The sequence below is a fragment of the Camelus ferus genome, chromosome 3 (assembly GCF_009834535.1).
Source record: "Camelus ferus isolate YT-003-E chromosome 3, BCGSAC_Cfer_1.0, whole genome shotgun sequence".
In the NCBI taxonomy this organism is placed as follows: Eukaryota; Metazoa; Chordata; class Mammalia; order Artiodactyla; family Camelidae; genus Camelus; species Camelus ferus.
Window position 1 is genome coordinate 98943159 of NC_045698.1, and position 20705 is coordinate 98963863.

The 20705-nt window shown below is 38.8% G+C and overlaps 1 protein-coding gene across 1 annotated transcript in view; it reads right to left on the reverse strand.

Annotated features, from left to right (window-relative positions):
• Positions 1-20705, reverse strand: part of DIAPH1 (diaphanous related formin 1) — a 90695-nt gene that overhangs the window by 61668 nt on the left and 8322 nt on the right. Inside the window, 5 exon segments of the mRNA XM_032476978.1 lie at positions 14-100; positions 295-425; positions 822-923; positions 3156-3308; positions 4327-4353. Of these exon segments, the coding sequence (XP_032332869.1) occupies positions 14-100; positions 295-425; positions 822-923; positions 3156-3308; positions 4327-4353 (500 nt within the window).

Below are 20705 nucleotides of genomic sequence, written 5' to 3' on the forward strand. Positions count from 1 at the left end.
TCAAAGTCCTCACCCAGCAGTCTCCTCTTTCTCGTCATGAAGTCGTTTAAGGATGTCCAATAAGGAGGCTAGGCCCTCAGCACCAAATGTCTGCACCCAGCTGTAAGGAACAAAGACAATGTATTACCAAATCAAATCAGTAAATGTTTATTCACCAAAATAAAGTGTATCCTGGCAACTCTTTACTCTGAATCCAGAACATTCTTACACTTCCCTGACTCCCTTGATCTTTAATCCCCACCAGTGAACTCTAACATTGGGCTCTTACTCCTGTTACCACCTCAGAATCCTCACCTAACAGGGTTGTTGTTGAGGGAGACACGAAGGGACTCCAGGCAGCTGAGAAGAGGCATATCCCGCAAGCCTGACCTCAACTCCTGAATGTACATCATGGCCGACCTGGAGCTCTCCTTCTGGCTCATGCCCTAGAGAGGAGCACACAGAGATCAGTAAACACTGGATCCAGTCATCAATGGGCCTAGTATTAGTTAACACAAGTTCAAATAATATGAGGGCAGACATCCATCATACACACCACCAGACTATGTGAGACTCAGAATTTCCATCCCATTACCTATACATACTTCATGAAGATTGAATCGGGTAAAAGGTATGTAAGAAACATCACTCAAATAAGAGTAAAAAGTGAGTAGGCTTATATAACAGGATGAATGATACAATATATAAATATATAGTAGATACATAATAATATGATAATAGAATTAATGTGGACATAATATGTCCTATGAAATTGGCAAAACAAACAGGTCCAAGATAAAGGTACAGCCTGCCATGTCATGGGTACCCGCCCCAGGACTCACAGCCTTGGAGGTGTGCAAGTACTGGGACACCATCTCTCTCTTGATGATAATGTCCTTCTCCCTCAGAGGCTGCTGTTTCTCCTCGTTCAGGTTCATATCCACCTAGCAGAGGGAGAAGAAAAGGAGGAGGGAAATTGCCTTGAATTCCTTACAAGTTTTCAGTCTTTAATATTTATTTAGTATATTTAGTGAAGAGATGAACACATTAAATGCTTATTAAATAAACAAATTTTCCTGATCCATAGAGATTTAAGCTATTACGGATGATGAGAATTTCTCAGGGATGAAGGTGGTTAGTGTAAAGCCCCAACATTTGTACACAAACACACTTTTTTCCTAACAAAAATGGACTTGATACAGGGGGAAATTCTACTTTGTATTATTGAACAAAAGGAGACATCATGTCTTCTGCACTTAGGATGGACCTTAATGACTTCTTCAGACTGAAGCACTAGATGACTGACGTCATCCAAACACCAGCAAAATCTGCACCTAAACACCCATTATCCTGGTTAACTAAGTCCCTGTTCTAACTCCTTCCCTATGAAGAAAGAACTGGAAACTCTATGACAAAGTTCCTCAACAGACATAACCTGAAGTGTGTTATTGGGAGAAAGGCTCTGCTTGAGCCTGTTACAGGTACAACCATGTGTCTGAGCCTCCTGTCTCTGTGAGCACAAGTTTAACCCTATAGAGTCCAGAGTATTATTTGAAATGGATGAAGTATAGGAGAAAAAAGTGGGCAGGGTATAGTCAATCTCTTCTCTGTGCGTGTGCTTATGTGTGATGTGTGAAAAAACATCACTACCTCCAAACAGCAATATTAATTTGACTTTTTTCTGACTCAATTCCTAGTGCTTTCTTCCTCCTTTTACAGGTAAGTTGAACACGTAAGTTGCAAAATGGTGGCCCTCAGGTTGAATCAGACCCAAAGATAAAGTCTATTTTGTTCAGCTAGCCCAACACTTTAAACTTGAGAGACTTCGCATAAAAATATGAATTTCTAGCATCAAAGGATATAATCATCAAATTTCAGATTATGGGAAACTCTAAAGGTCAAACAATTTCTTCAACAAATTTTTTTAAGCAATAACAAGGATAAAAGAGGGAGGAAACCTATACCTCATTCAGATAAAACTTACCTGGAATTTTGATTTGAACAAAGAAACTGTTCTTTTAAAAAATGACCTAATTGGGGAAATCTGAATGCCGGATATGATATCTGATGCTAGTAAAGAATTTTTTTTTTAAATTACAGATTTCTGGCTCTTTTTTAAAAATAGAATTATCTACCACGACTGGGCTAGCATTTCCAACTGGAATGCTATAAAACCTACTGGAACTGAATTGTGGCTGGCCTTTCTAACAAAAATGCCAGAAGTCCTTCATTTTACCACAGTTCCTTCTCCTTTTTATCATCTTCTATTTAGCCTGTTTAACTTATTTATTTTATCTCCCCTGGCCTTAAACACATCTAAATTTGCGATCCAAGGCCAGGAGATTATCTTGATAGATGACACTCTAAGACTCTTAAGGCACTTGGATTATTATGAGACAAACTGAAAGCTTCAGTGAAATATAGTAATAGTAGTACTCAAACTGGTTAAGTATTGACTATGTACCAGGCTCTGTGTTAAGGGTTTCAAGCCCATGCTTTTAATTAAGTTAGACCTGCCACTAGTCTCTATTTCAATCTGAGATCATATGTCTAAGTCAATACACAGGTCTTATGAAACCTTACAAGCAGGTACTCAAAACGTTCTAAGACTTGTCATCATGTGGCCATTCCATGAGCGTCCTCCCCACTCAGTGTTCCTCACTGAGGACAGCAGTCAGTCACATCTGTGCACAGTTCACTACTGAACTGACCTCAGCAACAAGCTAAGATCTTCTAGCGATTATAGCATCAGAATTCTCTTTCCAGAATCATCACTAAATAGAAGACCTTGGGCAAACAATGCCTTTCCATTCCTCAGTTCCTTCTTTGTATAGATTTTGTTGTGAATGTTTTAAAACTTAATCTACTCTGGCTAATCCAGAGGTGACTGCCACACTACCACATGAGTTGGTAGCTAAAGTGCTGCTGGACTAAAGGACATTAACAAGGTGGTTAGTGATCAGATAATTCAGTCTTATTCATAGATTCCTATCTTACGTAGTGGATAAGCATGTATTTAGTCCCCTCATTAATGGGACTGCTATTAAGTTCTTTGCTAAGCCTGGAATGTTTTGTAATTAAAGGCTAGTTAAGGGGGGACTGCACAAGAAAAAGGGCCCACCGTGCCCATAAATGCATTTTCAAGAAGCAGCAATGTTTTGGGGTGGGAAACTTACCAGCATCTGTTCAAAGAGTACTAGAACTTGCTCATCTGAAACATCTTGCAATGACTGTGCTGTGGGATCATCACCATATGATAAAGAATTTCGATGTGCAGAATTGGGCTTTTCTTTTTCCTTCTTAATTCTCATGCTGGTAAATCTCTCCAGCTAAGAAAAAGAAAAAAGTATTAGCAGTGGTCCATTTTTATTTACACAACAAACCTCACATCAAATAGCCAACTCTCTAATCTCTTATATGTACATGGTTCCTTCTGCCTGTGGGCAGTTCAAGACTCCTCTGAGATGAAAAGAAGCCAGGCTTCCTTGTATCTAATTTACTATACTGACTCTATCGTCTCACCTTCATCCAAAGATAAGAGGACTGAAGTATTAAGATTTGGAAACTCTCTAAAAAAAAAAAAACAAAAACTTGGTTCTTTAGCTCCCCTGCCATTTCTAAGCCCTCTAGCAGCATAGAACTGAAAGCAGCTCATGTGCAAAGTGCTCAGTAAAATGCCACTTCCCTCTCGTTCTTCAACAAAAACATGTGGCCCTCGGAGGATCTCTCCCTTTGAGAGGTGAATGCGACCATAGATTTTAATGGATATAAGTCATATACAATAAACAAGGAAATGCCTTAAAACCAGGAACCATTCTTTTTTTTTCTTCCGTACACTCCACAGCACTTGTGTTATGCAGGCAACAAAAGTGCAAGACATATCCTCCAAAATTCCCTTCGGAAGGAATACAGTCTATTTCAGGGGTGTATATGCCATCTCTCTGTCAACCAAATGTTTATAAACCACTCCTCAGACCTTACGTATGGATGTTCAGTTCAAAAAGAGGTACTGATAAGCTGCAGCTTATCGGCATTACCTGTTTGAAAATAACAGTAAATATCTGCAAGCATTCTGGGGCTTGCTTCAAATGATATGAGTGGCATGCAGACAGCAAGCCAGGTTGGAGTTTAAAGACCATGCCTAACCGTGGAAGCCAACGAATATGCCAAGGCAATGCATGCAATGGGCCAAACAGAGCAAAGAGTTAGGAGAAAGCTTTGGGATGACTTCAGAATAGAACCCATATCACGGTTGCAAGTTATAGAAAATCAAAGTTATGGCAACTGGTAAATATTATGGTGTAGGAAATGAGCTAGAACATGCACATGCTGAACAAAATTCCTTACCTCATCTGCCATGAGCCGCTTCAGAGTCTAGGAAACAGGAAAAAGGAGGGAGAAGAAAGAGAAGAGAGATCAGTGAAATGTCAGGAAACCTCCCAAACAGCAGATGGGTTGGGGAAAAAAAGAAGAGAAAATAAGTTCAAAGAATCCAGGCTCCTTCACACAAACTAGAAGATTTCTACTAGACTACTCCTTAGCACATTGCCTTAGGTAAGGGGCAAGAGGAGTTTTAAGGTCACTAATATATGATAACTCTTTTGGGAAAAAAAAAGGTGGGGAACTGAAAAGACTCTAAATCTGATGACTGATAAACCTACGAAACGTGCTCAACTTCATTAAACAAGGAAGTGCAAACTAAAACCACACAGATATCATTTCACACTCTAAAGATCAGCAAAAACTGTCATATGTGGCTAGTCACAGAGCAGCGGGGGCGCTCACAGCGTTGGTGGTAACGTGAACTGCCAAGGTCACTTTGGAAAACAGTACGGCATCATCCAGTAAAGCTAAATATGCAGGCACACTACAACTTAACCCAACAATTTCTATAAATCTACCCTTCAGAAACTTGCATATATGTAGCAGGCTGTGTATAACAAGAATGTTCATGGCAATGCTGCAATATCTAAAACGGAGAACAACCCAAATAGCCATCAAGAATAGAATGGATATCCTGGACAATCAGTACAATGGAAAACAATTCCTCAGAGAAAGTGAGTGAATTTATTGCTACTCACAAACATAAAAGTGAATGTATTATTTCATTTACATTGATTTTAAAAACATGCAAAACTGAATTATGTAATATAGGAAATTAATAAAAGGAATAATAACCACAAATGTCCAAACAGTGGTCACTGGGGGAGGGGGGGAGTGGAAGAGTGGTGATTGCAGAAGGGGAGTGGGAGCTTACGGGGCGCTTAACAATAATATTCTACTTCTTGATATGGATGATGGTTACATAGTTGTTCAATTTATAATTATTCTGTATGTTTTATATTCTCTTCTGCATATATGCTGTACTTTACCCCAAAAAAGTCTGAACAAGCAAGTGTGGGAAAGCAAGAATTCTTCATTTTAAAACTTGATTTTAAACTTCGTTTATTTTTGCTAATGTCCTTAGATGAGTATCATAAATGCCTCTAACTTTCCTCAACTTTTCCTGAAATACTAGTTCTGATGCCGCCACAAAGCTACTTTACTAATCTTTCTACAGACAAGAAAAATCTATGTCATTACGTTCATGTTCCCTGTGTCAGAGTTAGGTTAAATGCAGTGTAAACTGTGAATCTTAACTTTGCCCTCTACGGTCGAGAGGAGGTCAAGCTTCTGTTGATGGAATGCTAATCATTTACCTGAAACTGTAGGAACCTTGCTCACTGTCAGTGGGATCTAAAGTTACTTCTGTGTGTGCTGCTCACTGGGCAGCAAAAGCAGAAGGAAGATGAGGCAGAGACAGTAACACCCAAGGGACTCACAGTTCCTTGTGTCTCTACCCTAAGTTACCTGGCCGACAGAGGTCAAACAAGCCACAGAAAGGATGAGTGTGTATAGTTAGGATGCCATTGCAACATTAAACGTATGTACTCCAGAACCTTGCCCCCTAAACTCAAAATGTTTTCTCCAAACCAAGCAACTGGGATAAATATACCACAGGAAACAGAACCTGGGTCTAATGAATCAGTGCCAGCTGGATTGTTCACAGCTGCAGGTTAAGTTAAAGAACAGGAAACCAGAAACCTCTTGTTTCTGCCCACAGACGCTCATTTCTCTTCTGTCCATCCCCACTACTAACGTTCACAGCACTATGATCTCCTGCCTGGTTTATTCCAATAGCCTGCTAACTGATCTCCCTGCCTTCAGTCCCATCTGCCCAACACCAGATCCACACTCTATACTATATCCAAGAGTAATCCTTCTACAATGCCAAGCTGCCCACGTTATTTCCCATTCAAAACACTGTAATAGATCCCTACTGCCCTCAGGTTAAAATCCCCGTTCTTCAGCATGGCCTATGACACTTTGGGCTTCTTTCCCTCGACCCATCTCTCAATAAACCGTCCACCTCAAACTCTATCTTCAGGGCATCCTGAACTAGTGCAGGCCCACAAACTGATCATGCTATCTCACCACCCCAGACTTTCTCTAGGCTGCTGCTTCCCTCAGCCTAGACCGTGCTTTCAAGGCTAGCTCCAACAGGCCCTGCAGGGTGATACCTCCTCTAATTAGACAGGTACTTCTCCTTGTGTTTCTGCAGAAATAGGTACTTGCCTGTCTCACAGCACCAGTAATGGACTACAACTTTCTTTTGATTGTCTGCCTCCTCTACCCCTTTCCAGACTAAGTTCCTTCAGGGCAGAGCCTAAGATTTAGTCATTATACCTCCTATGAATAAATACCATAATCCGGGGCTGCTCTCCTCCAATAATAATCCCTGGAGAAGTCTTCAAATCTATTCCACCTCTTCATTACATCAGTGAAGAAACTGAAGCTTAGACAGGTAGAATAAATCACTGAGGTCACATGATCAGGGGCAAGCTGGGTATGGAAATCTGGTCTCCAGATTCCAAGCCCAAAATCTTTGCATTCCCCAAATTCTTCTGTTTTGTTCCCATTTAATGCCCACTAACTGTTGCCTTTAAATACAAAACTAAATAGACATTTTCTTAAGAAGGAAGAAAATAGTTTCTCTTGTTTTCCTTGGTGCATCATTAGAAGCAGATTCTAATTTTAATTCTTAAAAAAAATTATCCATGTTTTAGTGATCAATTAGAGCAAGGACAGCAAAAATGATCCATGCAGGATAAAAGCTGCATTTCCTCAACTACTCCAACAGAGGGCAGCATCTGCCAGCAAAGTGAATCACAGTACGGGCAAAATTCTGTTTCAGAACCCAATAGAACACCCAAACAGCAAGCTCAATTCTGTTACTCAAACGGAACTTGCTGCTACAGTTCACTGAGGGTGTATTAATTTACTTATTAAATATTATGTGTGTTTCCTTACCAATCTTATGCATATAGTTTACAAGTGTAAGCTCTGTTCAGTTTTTCATTAATGGTATCATTATTTTGTGGATTCTCTGTGGTATGTTAAGAGGTTCCTTAGCTCATGAAAAGTAAAAAGGACCAAAAATAGTGGAGTCCAGGACAGTAAATGCTACTGGAGCTGTATTTATGCCTTATGCCTCAGAGGTTCAAGCTCTTTTACACAGTCTCTAATGACCCTACCTACTTCTAAATGCTTCCACTCTCAACATTCTCCTTGTTTGCTATCAATTTTCTCTGCTGCCAAACTAAACCCTAATTCTCTGAGTCTCTCTGCAGTAAATACTTCATCTGCCTGTCTCTCCTACTAAGTTTTCCATTAAGACTATCACTAAAACCTTTTAAGTACAAATATAGATACTGGAGGAAGAAGACTGAATGAAAATTTTAACAAGTATATCAAAATCTGCTCATAAGTACAGAGTATTAGGAACTTCCAGGTAGAAGATGGCAGACTGAATCAAAGAATGTAATTTTCCCCTTTCCTGGAACTCTTCTACATCTGCAGAAAATGAATTTTTAGAAAGAAAAGAATGATGATGGGAAGAAGCCTACAAGTTTATGGAGAACAAGAAAAGCATAATTGCAACCAACTTTTGAAGCTGGGAGATAAACAGGACTAAAACCCAAAAGACCTATGAAAGCTGAGTCCTAAACCAGAAGTAGGAAAAACCAATAACCAATCCAAATTGTATTTAAGGACCCTCAAAAGGCTCCGGAATCAGCAGCACCAGGCACGTGGAGAAATGCGGGGTGGGGGTGGGGACGGAAGCAAAAACCAAGAAGACGGGTTGAAAGCTGTTTAAGAAGCAGTAAGATCTATAGACCCTCTGGTTACCCTCAAGACCCCTCCCCTATGCCATCAGGAGACCACCCTCCCCTGCTCCAACAGAAGTCTGGAAACATATTCTTAGAAGAGGGTAAAACACTGATATCTGGACTGGGGGATGCCAGGCACAGCTGTGGGCAGGAATCCTTTATCAAAAAGAAGAGGAAGTTAATCTACATGCACTACATGCTAAGACACCAGCACTTTCCCTCTTCCAGTTTCTCAGGACCCCAGCACCCCAAAGCCCTTACCCTTGAGGTAAAAGGCTGGAAGAGTCTTCTCTGGGGAATTGAAAACAACCTTAAGCTACTGACACAGTCCAAGTAGATCACCCTAGAGCTCTGCCATCCAACATGGTGGCTACCAGCCACCTGTAATTACACTGTAACTACCCAGTGCTTCTAATGTGGCTAGTGCAAATGAGGAAGGAATTTTTAATTTTATTTAATTTTTAAAATGAATGTTTTATTGTTATTAAATAAGTAGGTTTGGAACAAGCTAGGAATGTGAATTTACCTTTCACTTGTAAATTTTATGACATCTAAATATACATTAAGTATTTTTATAAAAATTTATTACCTGAATTGAAATGTGCTATAGATGTAAAATAAAAACTGGAGTTCAATAACTTAAGATTAAAAAACAGAATGTAAAACATCACGCTAATAGTTGTTGTATCTGTTACAAGTTGAAATAATATTTTAAGTATACTGGATTAAAAATTGTATTATTAAAATTAACTTCACATGTTTCTTTTCACTTTTTTCTTTTCGTCTTTTCCTGTGGCCACTATAAAATCAAAAATTACACATAGAACTCACATCGTATTTCTATTGGACAGGACTGTCCTACAGTAAACTGCACAGCTAACAAAACTTATCCAGGCATCCAGAGTTTCCAATGAGTTTTTAGTCCCTCGTTCTTAGTTATTTTTCTTTTGGTAGGGGGGGTTATTTATTTATTAGGTTTATTTATTTATTTTTAATGGAAGTACTAAGGATTGAACCCAGGACCTCATGAATGCTAGGCACGCACTCTGTCACTGAGCTATACCCTCCCTTCCTTTAGTTCCTCATTCTTAAACATTGGCAGACAGCCCAGGACTACCAAACATCTGAGGAAAAATAGTAATAAGAGAAGGGAAAAAAACAACTCATCATATATAGAATACGCAAGGAAAAGAAAGATTAAAAAATTAATATTCACAGGGGAGAACATAATGCCATTTTAAAAAGAAACATTCAGAGGAAAAAGAACCCTTAAGAGTTGAAAACATGATAACAGAAACTCAAGAGCAAACTCAAAGGATTGTTGGAAGATAAGAATTTGAGGAAATCTCCCAAAAAGTAGAGCAGAACGACAAATGGAAAAATGAGAGAGAAAAGATAAGAAAATTAGATCAGTTTGGGAGGTCCAATATTCAAATAATAGGAGAAACAGAGGAGCAAGCTATGAAGGAAGTAATTCAAGAATATTTTCCAGTACTGAAGGTTAAGACTATTATAAAAGACAAAAACAGATCACCAAAGGCGTATCATGGTGAAATACCAAAACACTGGGAAAATAAAGAAAATTCTACAATTTGAAAGGAGGAAAATTGGTCATATACAAAGGAATCAGAGCAGCTTTTAATTTTTAAAACAGTATACCAAAAGTTAGACAATGAAAAAAGGTCTTTTAAAATTGGAAGATAATTTGTAACTTAGAATTCTATACCAACCTAAATTATCAATCAAATAGCCATTTTCAGACATTTACACTTTCAACAAATTTATCCCTATGCACCTCAGTAAGCTACTGCAGGATATGCTCCACCAAAACGAGGGAGCAAACCAAGAAAGTGAAAGACTCAAAATACAAGAAACGGATCTAACACATGGAAGACGAAATCCCTAGGACAAAGATTCCAGGATGACTGCTCTGTGCCAGAGAGCACAATTAAAAAGGAACGATGAGACTTGAGCCAGACCCTGGAAGACTGTCATCACTATCACCCACTTACGTTCTGGCTTTTTAAATTGCCAATACCAGTGAGCCGGACCCACGTTCTTGGCTTGTCTGAACTATATGATAACAGTGTCTTCCCTCCCTTCCTTCCTCTACTGCCTGGACTATGAAGGACACTCATTCTTCCCGACAGAATTTTTCTACTTTGGCTTACTCAGGAGAGCTGAAGGTTGGCCTTGGTGAGCTGAGTCCTTTCCTAACCATATTTTGTTGAATATCTACTACTTGGCCCTTACTGTAGCCCCAGCAGATACTCAACTGTGATGTTCCCCTAAATTCCCCATGGCTTGGCCTGCTTGTATCCTCAGAAGGGGCCCTTGTTAACATTCAGAGAATCTAAAGTCACTGTGACTCCAAGATAGTATTGTTTATCTTCTCCTGGGAGCCTCCATCTAACAGTGGTAATATTGTCGATTAAACAGTCTAGATTTTTGCTTGTTACTCAATTTTTATAATAATCTTCCATTTATATGCAATGATCAATACAAGTATAAAATTTTTATTTTAAAAAGGAGTAGGAAAAGGGGGGAGGATATAGCTCAAGTGGTATAGTGCTTGCCTAGTACACACTAGGTCCTGGGTTCGATCCCAGTACCTCTTCTAAAAAAAATAAACAAATAAATGAACCTAATTGCCTACCCCTTCAAAAGGGTATCTGTAATATGTATGACTGAAACATTATGCTGTACACCAGAAATTGACACAACATTGTGAACTGACTGTACTTCAATAAAGAGAATGCATATCTCTTAAAAAAGAAGGAGTAGAAAAACATGTATTCAATAGGAATTTTTTATAAATAGAATTAGATGAGTAAATAAATTTCTGAAGATCATTTGCTGGTACAGGAAAAGAGCTTAACAAAACTGCATTTATTAAAATGAAATTGATTTTCTCTAAAGGATTCTCAGTATTATTAAATCTGATTTAAGTTAACACAAATTGCTCAAAGGTGAACTGCATCAAAAGTAACAGCATCAAAAATAAATACACTTGGCTGGGCACTGCTCTGCATTAAGACCATCAATCAACATAAAAATAAAAAGCTGTCCCATCACTCTCCTTCCAGAGAGTAATTCAAGGTTCTGATTCAGTCACCACATCCTAATGTAATATGTGGTAAGATAAATCTTTTGGTTACCAACTGCAGGAAATAAGAAACTTCCTAGACACTTATGAGTTTGGTTTCTAAAAGAAACCAGAAATTAAAAAGTCAAAAGACCCCAAGGTATGTCCTGTGAGTCCAATCCAATTAAATTTATGACCTAAGGAGTTTGAAACATACGCTGATCAATTAGTATCATAATAAATGCAAATGAAATGTAAAACTTCTTCTCCATAACTGGATTTGTTGTTGTGGTGATGGTGGTTGTATCTATTAATATTTCAGTCTTTAAGAAGTGGGCCGATGGGACCAAACTTGGCAGTCTTTTGGACAGAGATTCCCTGTTTGCCTAGTAACAGAACTGGACCTATTATACATTGAGTAATATCAGAAATTCACCCAAGGCACTGATTCACTTCTACCCAATTCTGTGAATCTTTAACTTTTCTTTCTAGTTAGAAAAGGTGCACAGAATTCTCAACTAAGAATGGTCTTTTGGAACAGGATACTCGTGCACTCAAACAAAAGGCAATGTCCTTAGTGGCAGAGAGGTTAGCAGAGATCTAGTAAGAGAATATGATTAAGCATTACCCTGATCACAGAGTACATTAAATAGCAAAAAGTGTTTCTAGTTCCAACCAACGTGCCTTACAAGAACAGTTAATCATGGACAATAATCCCACAAACCATGTGGCTAGCATACTGGTAATATAAACCTACAAGGGTATGCCTTTATTTCAATACTTTCTAAAGATTTTGTTCAGGATAATGTATAGGGGACAAATATACCTGATTGATTCTAGGAGCCCCAGGATTCCTGGTAACTATAGGCTTTTCTCATAACACCTATAATCACAATGCAATTCACTAACTGCCTCAACATATTCAATTCCTACCTCTCCCTCTTCCTCCCTCCACCCTTGCTCATGGGCTAATTCAGTGAGAAGAAAATGTTTAGTGTGGTAGGTAGAATTCTAAGATGTCCCCCAAGAGTCCTAACCTGATGTACTCACCCTGTATAATCACCAGGACTGTAAATATGACAGGCTATCACTCTTGTGGTTAGGTTATGTTACTTGGCACAACAGACTTTTAAGAAGGGGAAATTACCCATTTGGGCCTGACCCAATCACAAAAGTCCTTTAACTCTGGGGTGAGAGGTCAGAGACAAAAGAATTCAGTGTGCTATTTCTGGCTTGTGCATGGAAGGGGCCAAAGGGCAGGGATTGCAGGCAGCCTCTAGGAGCTGAAAGCCAGCAAAGAAACAGGACCTCAGTCCTACAACTCTTAAGAGGCTGAATTCTGCCAACAACCTGAATGAGCCTGGAAGATTTTCCTCCAGCACCTAAAGCTGAGAAATGGGCCAGCTGACATCTTGATGTCATCTTGTGATATGCTGAAAACCCAACCACACTATCCATGCTGGACTTCTGACCAACTGAACTGTGAGCTAGTAAGTGGGTTTTGTTTTAAGCTCTTTAAGTTTGTTGTCTAAAAGAAGGCAACAGATACATTAAGGAAACTGACAAAATTTATCTAGAACTTGAGCTAAAGGAAAAAGACCCTGAGTCCTGATTTTTATTTCTGGCATCCTAAAAACTGCAAGTATGATTCTGAGCAAATCACACTGATTCCCCATGCTTCAGCTCCCCTGTTACTACAAAACAAAACAAAGCCAGACACACACTTCTTGGGACCACTAAGACCATGAAATGGAGCAGTGAGAACTTACTCTGTAAAGGCAATCCTGCAGTCGTTACGACAGAAAGATGTCTTGTAAAATAGACACCGGAAGACCATACTAGTTGACACTGCACTCCAACAACAGAGCATAAGGAAAAAGTTATTCCTCATCTATAAATTATACTCTTAGCCATAGTCAGTCATTTCACAAAAAGATCTAAAGGAGGACTCAGCCAAGCCAGGCTCTAAATATTTTATATCAGATCCTTCTTCAGATCATTTATTGTAGCTGTTTCTGTGGACCAAACTGTAAGTTGCGTGGGGGCAGGAACCCATGTTTTATTCATTTGGTATGTCCAATATTTAATAAATATTTTTAAAATTAGCATCACTACAGGTTGAGGAGCATCATCCTAAGCACAGTATTTTCATTCATTCATTACTGTATTCAAACTGAGCAAACTGAAGGAAAGTTTCAAGTCAAGGTTTATGACAGTACGCTTATTATAGACCATACAGACCAAACTTTCAAGAGTAGTATCTTTCCCTATGAATGAGCCCAGGGGACCCCGACTGGTGCTTCAGCCCACGTGACATATTTGTTAGCTGTCCTTGTGGAAAATATCCAATTATGGGACACATGTCACCTAGGAAGTCTTCCACCTCTTTTGAAAAGCAATAAGCCTCCAGTAAAGACATAGGCTGCCTACAGGTAAAATGGGAAGTAGTGTCACTGCAGCCAACAACGACGTTTTTTCCAATCCTAACCTACCTACCCAGAAAGGAACGGGTAAGGTACGTGTCGTCCAGAATCACACAGAACAGAGAGCACGTTCTGACTCTGATTCATTTTTTTTATCCTAGCATGGGATTGATACTCAGCTCCTTAGGACAGTGAGGCAACAGAGGGTCATAACATGGACTTGAATTCAATTACCAATGAATTCTATGCCAGCTTTGCCATAAAATTCGCCGCATTTCCACTAAAGGACAATAAAGGCATATTAACTTTTCTTTTTATCCACCACGGTTTCAGTCTTCCTATCTTAAGAACTATGTTGTCTCACAGGACTAGTGTGAAGAATAAATAATAAAACAGATACGAAGCACTTTGTTTTGCAAAGTGCTTTGTAAAAGGTAAATAATATATGATGATGGAACCAATGGAATTACCTTCAATTCCCACTCCTTATAGAGAAGTCAATTAGAACTAGAGAAAAGGAAATAATGAATGCCTTCAAATGTAGGAAACTTTCCCTTCCATTTTCAAATAATGGCCCAAAGATGACATCAAATGAGTCAATATCTCATCTACCATTTACAGAGAAACAAACTAGATTCTGGGCCATCACTACTTATTGGTGCCAAAAGTATCAAAAAGTGTGTAGAACTGGAGTACCCACTTCAAAAAAAGAAAAATAAAAGAAAAAGGGTCTATCAGAGGAAAGGAGGTCTAAAAGAGAAACACAAAATGACCAGGAATTGAAAAATATGAACTATAAAGCTAATCTAAAGCTAATTATAAAGTTAAATGTGTTTAAGGGAAAGAAAACTGAAGATTATCCAGCAGTCCCCAGAAACGAGGATGGCTCTGTCATGTTCTCCATCATCGCTAAGGAAAAAGTGCTAAAAGGAGTAAGTAAGCCTCTAGCAGCTCGTCTGTTTAATTCCACACTGTCCTGGCGGCCCCACAGCTAAACTCAGTACTGGAGAGTTAAACTCGTTAGAATTCATACAAGAGATGACAAAGGAAACAGTAGAGGAGAGTCCAAAATCTTAAGCACAAGTTAGAAGTGCCATATAAGAGCATTAGGTAACTGTACTCCATTCCTTTTTGCAATAAATTTGAAGTAACTTACTTATAAAATCAAAGCAAACTCAATTTCCCTCACAACTGTCTAAAACTGTTGACGTCTGCTTTCCAATAAACCGTATTTCCCAATTGTAATTAAAATGAGGGGAAAACCATCTTTATATTAGAATTTAATCCTCTGACAGACAGATCCAATATGTTCTAACAATCCTCTAACAGTTGAAGAAGGCAAGTCTCCTGGGGAAAAGAAGGTAACTTTTTGCCTCCAGTTTAGCTCATCCAGAAGCCTGGGACTGGCAGAGCCTGTATCCTAGATAGCCGATAGCCTAGAGGAAGAAGGAAAGTCCACTCAGGTTTCACTATTCCAGCTCAGCAGAACAGGTGGAAACCAGGCTGGGAACATTGCATTCCTCCTCTCTGTCCATCCAAATAAACTGCCAGCCCTGTGCATTATGAAGCACTCATAGGCTAAAAAAAACAAGCTGCTAGTAGGAGAAAAGTGCTCAGATTCTGGAAGGCCTAGTCTCCTATCCTGAACCACATGGTGCAGCAGACACGCCCATCTTCTTTGCTGTCAGGAAGGAGGTGTACACATACTCTGTCATCTGGTGAGAGAGCTGAGTAAGTGAAGCTTCCTACCTTTCAAACATCCTAAGGTTCTGATAAAACTTTCAAATACATATATAGAAAATAATAAGTAACATTAGCCTTATTTTCCAAAGTTCTGACATATTTCTCAAGCTCCAAATACTCAAACTTGTTCTTTACTTTCTTATTAGAGAGAGCTCTTTACTGCCTTAGCTTAGAGATTGTGATTGCTCCTTTAAAAAAAGGGGTGTTGTGCATTCATTTGCAAACAGTCAATGACTCAGGAATGCTGTTTCCCAATCTCCGTAGCAACTGTCTTCTCCTCCCATGTCGTGATGTGAGTAGCCAGACATCTACTCTTCCTCAAGGGTGAGCATGTGAACGACACACCCAAAGGCCTGGCAGACAGGAAGTTCCTGCAGCTGATGCTGCTCCTACATACAGGCACCAAGTATAAGGCCACCTTGTTTTAAATCCCATTCTCAAACCCTTCATTTCTAAATGATGGTTACACCTCTTTTCTTGTATATTCACATCATTCTTGAATACCCAGAAATAATCACAGTCTACTGATAATAGTTTAACTGATCCAAAAATTATACTACTACTCAAAAAGCCAGACTTGATCTTATGAAACCATAGAAAACATCTTCTGGTCTTTTACAAATCTACGACAAGATTTTATTTTGAGAAAATTGGCTAAAGAGTGGGGGGAGACAGCATGAGGCAAATCTCGTCACTCCTCTATCACCAGAAATATAAGCAAGAGTTAAAACAAGGTCCTTCTGATACTGCTAGCAACTATACTTGTGTGGAACTATGCTCTAATGCAAACACATAGAGAATTTCATGCCAAAACTTAGGCTCCAAAGAGATTTCCATGTTTCATATATTTTTCTCTTTGGGTTTAACTATTGAAAAATTACTATAATTTCTGGAAAACAAGATAGGGGATTGTTTTACTTTATTTTTATAAACATCTATATTTTCTTAGAAAAATATGTATCACTTTTATAACAAAAGATACATCCATTTCAAAAAAGTAGCGATTTTCAAAGATTAGAAAGATGAAAAATATTTATGACACATTGTTTCAAAAGCAGAAAACACCTAGAAACTACAATTGCAATGTTGTAAAACTATCTGTGCGGAGATAATGGCTAGAATATTCAAATACTAAGTGAAATAAAAATAAAAATTTAGGATCCTTAAATATTGCTATTTCGACAATGTATGTATATATCTCTTCAAAAAGAGTATGAAAAAATCATAGCACAGCCATCTAAAAGCAAAGCCATCATCCAATCCTCATATTCAAATGCCCATCAGCATTTACTCTTCTTCAGTAGTATTTTGCTTAAGGAAACACTCCGGCAGGGCACAATGACAAAATTTAGGGATGACAATGCAATGTGAGAAAGAATAATGAATAGTTAGTGGCGTGTAAAAGCTAGCTCACCAAATTACATGACCTTGAGCAACTTAACACCTGGAGGCCTGAGTGGCCTTCTCACGTTGGAAAAAAAAAAAAAAAAAAAAAGGAGGCTGGGTCAGATCATTCCTAGGGTCCCTTCAAGGACCCTTAAAGATGGTGCTGTTACTACTGCTCTTTTTGATAGCAGCCCAATGTCTGCTGCTTGCTCGATAGGACCTATCCTACAGTGGCTTCTCACCACTTCTTCTTGTGGTTTCAATCACAGGAAACAGACGTCACCCATGGGCCTAGAAGTAAGTAATGAACCAGCCCTGGCGGATGCAAAGAGTTGCCAACTAGGGCCAACACCCATCTTTTTAAAATACCAGAATCAAGAAATCACTAGAAATCTCTATGCCTAGGGAGCCTGACACACATCTTTCACAAAAACTAACAAAACTAAAAATATTTCTTTAGGCCCCATGAAAGCATGATGAAATAATTTTAGAACAGTTTAAAACTACTTTGCTTCTATGGCCAAATGAGGAATCAAAGGAACTCCATAGCTATGGGTAGAAATACATGAGCCTGAGAAAAAACTAGGGCACTCCTACTGCCACCAGCATTTTTTGTGGAGAGGCTGCCATATTCTGAGGACTTGAAGATTCATCCTGATCTCCTCTATTTAAAATTCTATGTAAACCTGTTCTGTAGCCATGAAAGACCATGGTACTAACAGATATAATACGGGGACTTAACAATTACTCACTTTAAATGTATGTTATTGGGGATGCGCAGAGCTCAGTGGTGGTGCACATGCTTAGCATGTACGAGGTCCTGGGTTCAATCCCCAGCATCTCCATTTAAAAGGAAAAAAAAAAAAAGTATGTTATCAATCCCTAGAGCACTGGGTCAAATACTGCTCTCATTTATAATGATAAAAGCTGGCAGCCCTGTACTATGTAAAATAATGCAGAGATTTTTAATCCCATAGACATGTTCCTTCACTAACACAAGACAAAACCATAAGATACTATCACTAGAGAAAACTAGTGGTGTTTTTTCAAAAGAATTCTTCAGATCAGGTACAGTTATATGTAGTTTTCTCTGCCTCACAGTTACCTTGGTGAAAGGACTAATGTTTTCAATCTCCTACAACAGACCACAGAAACGGGGAGCCCTGAAAGTAATCCCAAGATTCACAAGACTAACAGTAAAACTAAAATACCTAACAGGATATTGCTAACATGAACTAAACACCACCACTGCTCTTAGGCACCTTATAAGTTATATGGGAGATAAGACCCAGCCTGCAAACAGCTCTCAATATCACTCTCTCTCTCTGTCTGTCTCTCTCTATATATATTTTAATTTTGCATTCATGACAAACTAAAGAACACTTCAGATAAGCATGCAATCAAAACCTACACTGCATTGTACTAGAGTACACGTAGAAGGAAATGACAGGGCCCAAAGATAGGCTCAGACTTCCCCGCAATGGCATTTCCCACCTGAGCCCACAATTTGACTACACAGTGTTGAGATGCAGCTGAAGAGAGTCATGTCTTTTAAGATCTAGACTGATCACTGAAAGTCTGAAAAGATGCGTTATTACAATTAATAAGGAATGGAAATCAAACAAACAACTACCTGAACTCTATGTGGGTAGCAGAAGTGATTAGCTGGAACCTTAACACTAACCTATTCATGTTCTTAGATATTCTGATTTACTAACACATTCATAAGGCCAAAAACTGCATCAACATGTATCATGACATGTTACAAAAGGCTAATTTTCAGTCCTGCTTTCTGTAGGTTTCTACAGAAAGAGAATCAAAAGCCCTTCCCAGAGATAAAATAATCTCTGGGCCGTGGCTTCCTTAAATGGTTTATCTCCCACTGATCCTCTTGCCTGCTATAATCGGGCCATTTCTTTTTACTACAGCCACACATTCAGACCTCTGAGCCTCTGTTCACACTGCTCCCTGTCCCATGACACCCCTTCCTCCTCTTCTCTAACAATCCTTGGATTTACTTCCAGGGCCTATCAGATCGCCCATCTTCTATGAAGCTAACTAGCACTGCCCACAATTACATTCTGGATCATTCGTGTAGAATTTGGGACATTAGAACAGACCTCTGAAATCATTCTACTTCTTTTGAAATTCTCTTATTCTACAAGAAAAGACCAAGAAAAGTGGAGTGACTTGCCCAGAGTTCACATGGTTAATTAGCAGCGAAGTCAGACTAAGTAGCAATATATGGAAAGAATGCTTCAGTGGGAGAGGAAGATGAGGATTCTAGTCCTAGGTCTAGTTGTAAATTTGGACAGATCACTTCTCTAGGCCCACATTTCTTAATCTGTAAAATAAAGGATTTAAATTAAATAATTTTTAGAATCCTTTTCACCTCCAGCATTCTAAGATTCTGAAACGTGGGTCTTCTGACTCTCAGTTGAGGATTCTTTCCCCTTAATTCCTTAAATTCTCTGAATTTCTAAAGCTTTTGAAGCTATGCTCATGGCTTTTGAGCTGTTCCTACCCATTCTTCTACAGACATGGCTGAGATTACAATCTCTTAAAAAGCAAGGACTGAACCTGATAGGTCAACCACATGACTTCTTGATCTTCAGCCTTTTGAATCTAGGGTAGATTCACACAAACAAGAGAAACTATTCTCCACTCTTTGCCACCAATCATACAGAAAATCCTACTTCCAGACACCTGGATCTCTGTGGCAATGTCTTAATTATTAATCAAAGGCAAATACCTGCTAGATCTAAAGAATAAACTTAAGCAGTCCCCAGGCTTAGAAGAGACCCTGAAGTAGTTAGCCATTTGCAATCCTTATGGTCAAGTTTCAAAGCCAATTCTAAAATATAAATCGAAAATATGTATCTAAAAGATAACTAGAAATGTTTCCTCGTCCTTATTTGTCACCACTACCTTGCTGCTCTCAGCAATATAAACAACTAAAATTCCTGACAGGTGATGCTGTGAGAGCTGTTCTATTTACAAAGAAGATAAGGTTACATTTAAAATAATAATAATTTAGACAACTTCTTAGTAACTCATGAGCCAGGGGAAAGATAGGTTTTGCATGCACTGTAACAGCTACTTTTACCTACCTAAGATAAGAAAGGTTGAATTAAGATTCCTGCAGTGGTTTCAAAGTCTGAATTATTAAATGCAAAAAGCAGTTAGGCATTTAGCCACTGCTATCTACACCCAATACTTCTTTCCCATTAGCTGAACTGGAGGAGAGTCCAGTTTTAATAGACTGCAGTAATCAAGGGCTCTTAAAGAGGTAACCCAAAAATTTTCTATGAAACTCCTAACGGTGAATACCTTTTGATACTACAAGAACAAAAACTGGACACTTGTAAAGTGTCAGTGCAATGTGGTGAAAAAGAACATGGCTTTTTGTGGTGTTTTTGTTGCTGCTGTTGTTGTTTTTAAATCAGGTAGACCTAGGTTGAATCCCAGTTCTAAGATCCAAAGCAAGTTCTTGATCTCACTGAGTTTCAGTTTAATTACCAAGATGGGAAAAACCGTATTACCTTTTTACAAGGTTAATGTAGAGATCAGTGAGAAAATGACTCTAAAGCTCTTTAGTGCAGGGCTAGAGCTACAGAAAGTACGCCAACAACAGGTACCGTCACTGCTGCTGTTACTGTCATTCTCTGTCTTTCTAGTCTGCAATGAATTAATCTTCCTATCCATTAAGATGCTAAACATTTATTAATATTTATAAATTGGAAGATTGGCATTACACAACCTGCAGCACACTGAGTTCAGGAAAACAAAAGGTTTCTAACACCACAAAAGAAGATGAAAATGATTCCAGCATAAACAGAATCTCAAAGGTCCCCAATCCTGAGTGTCAGAAATGTTCTG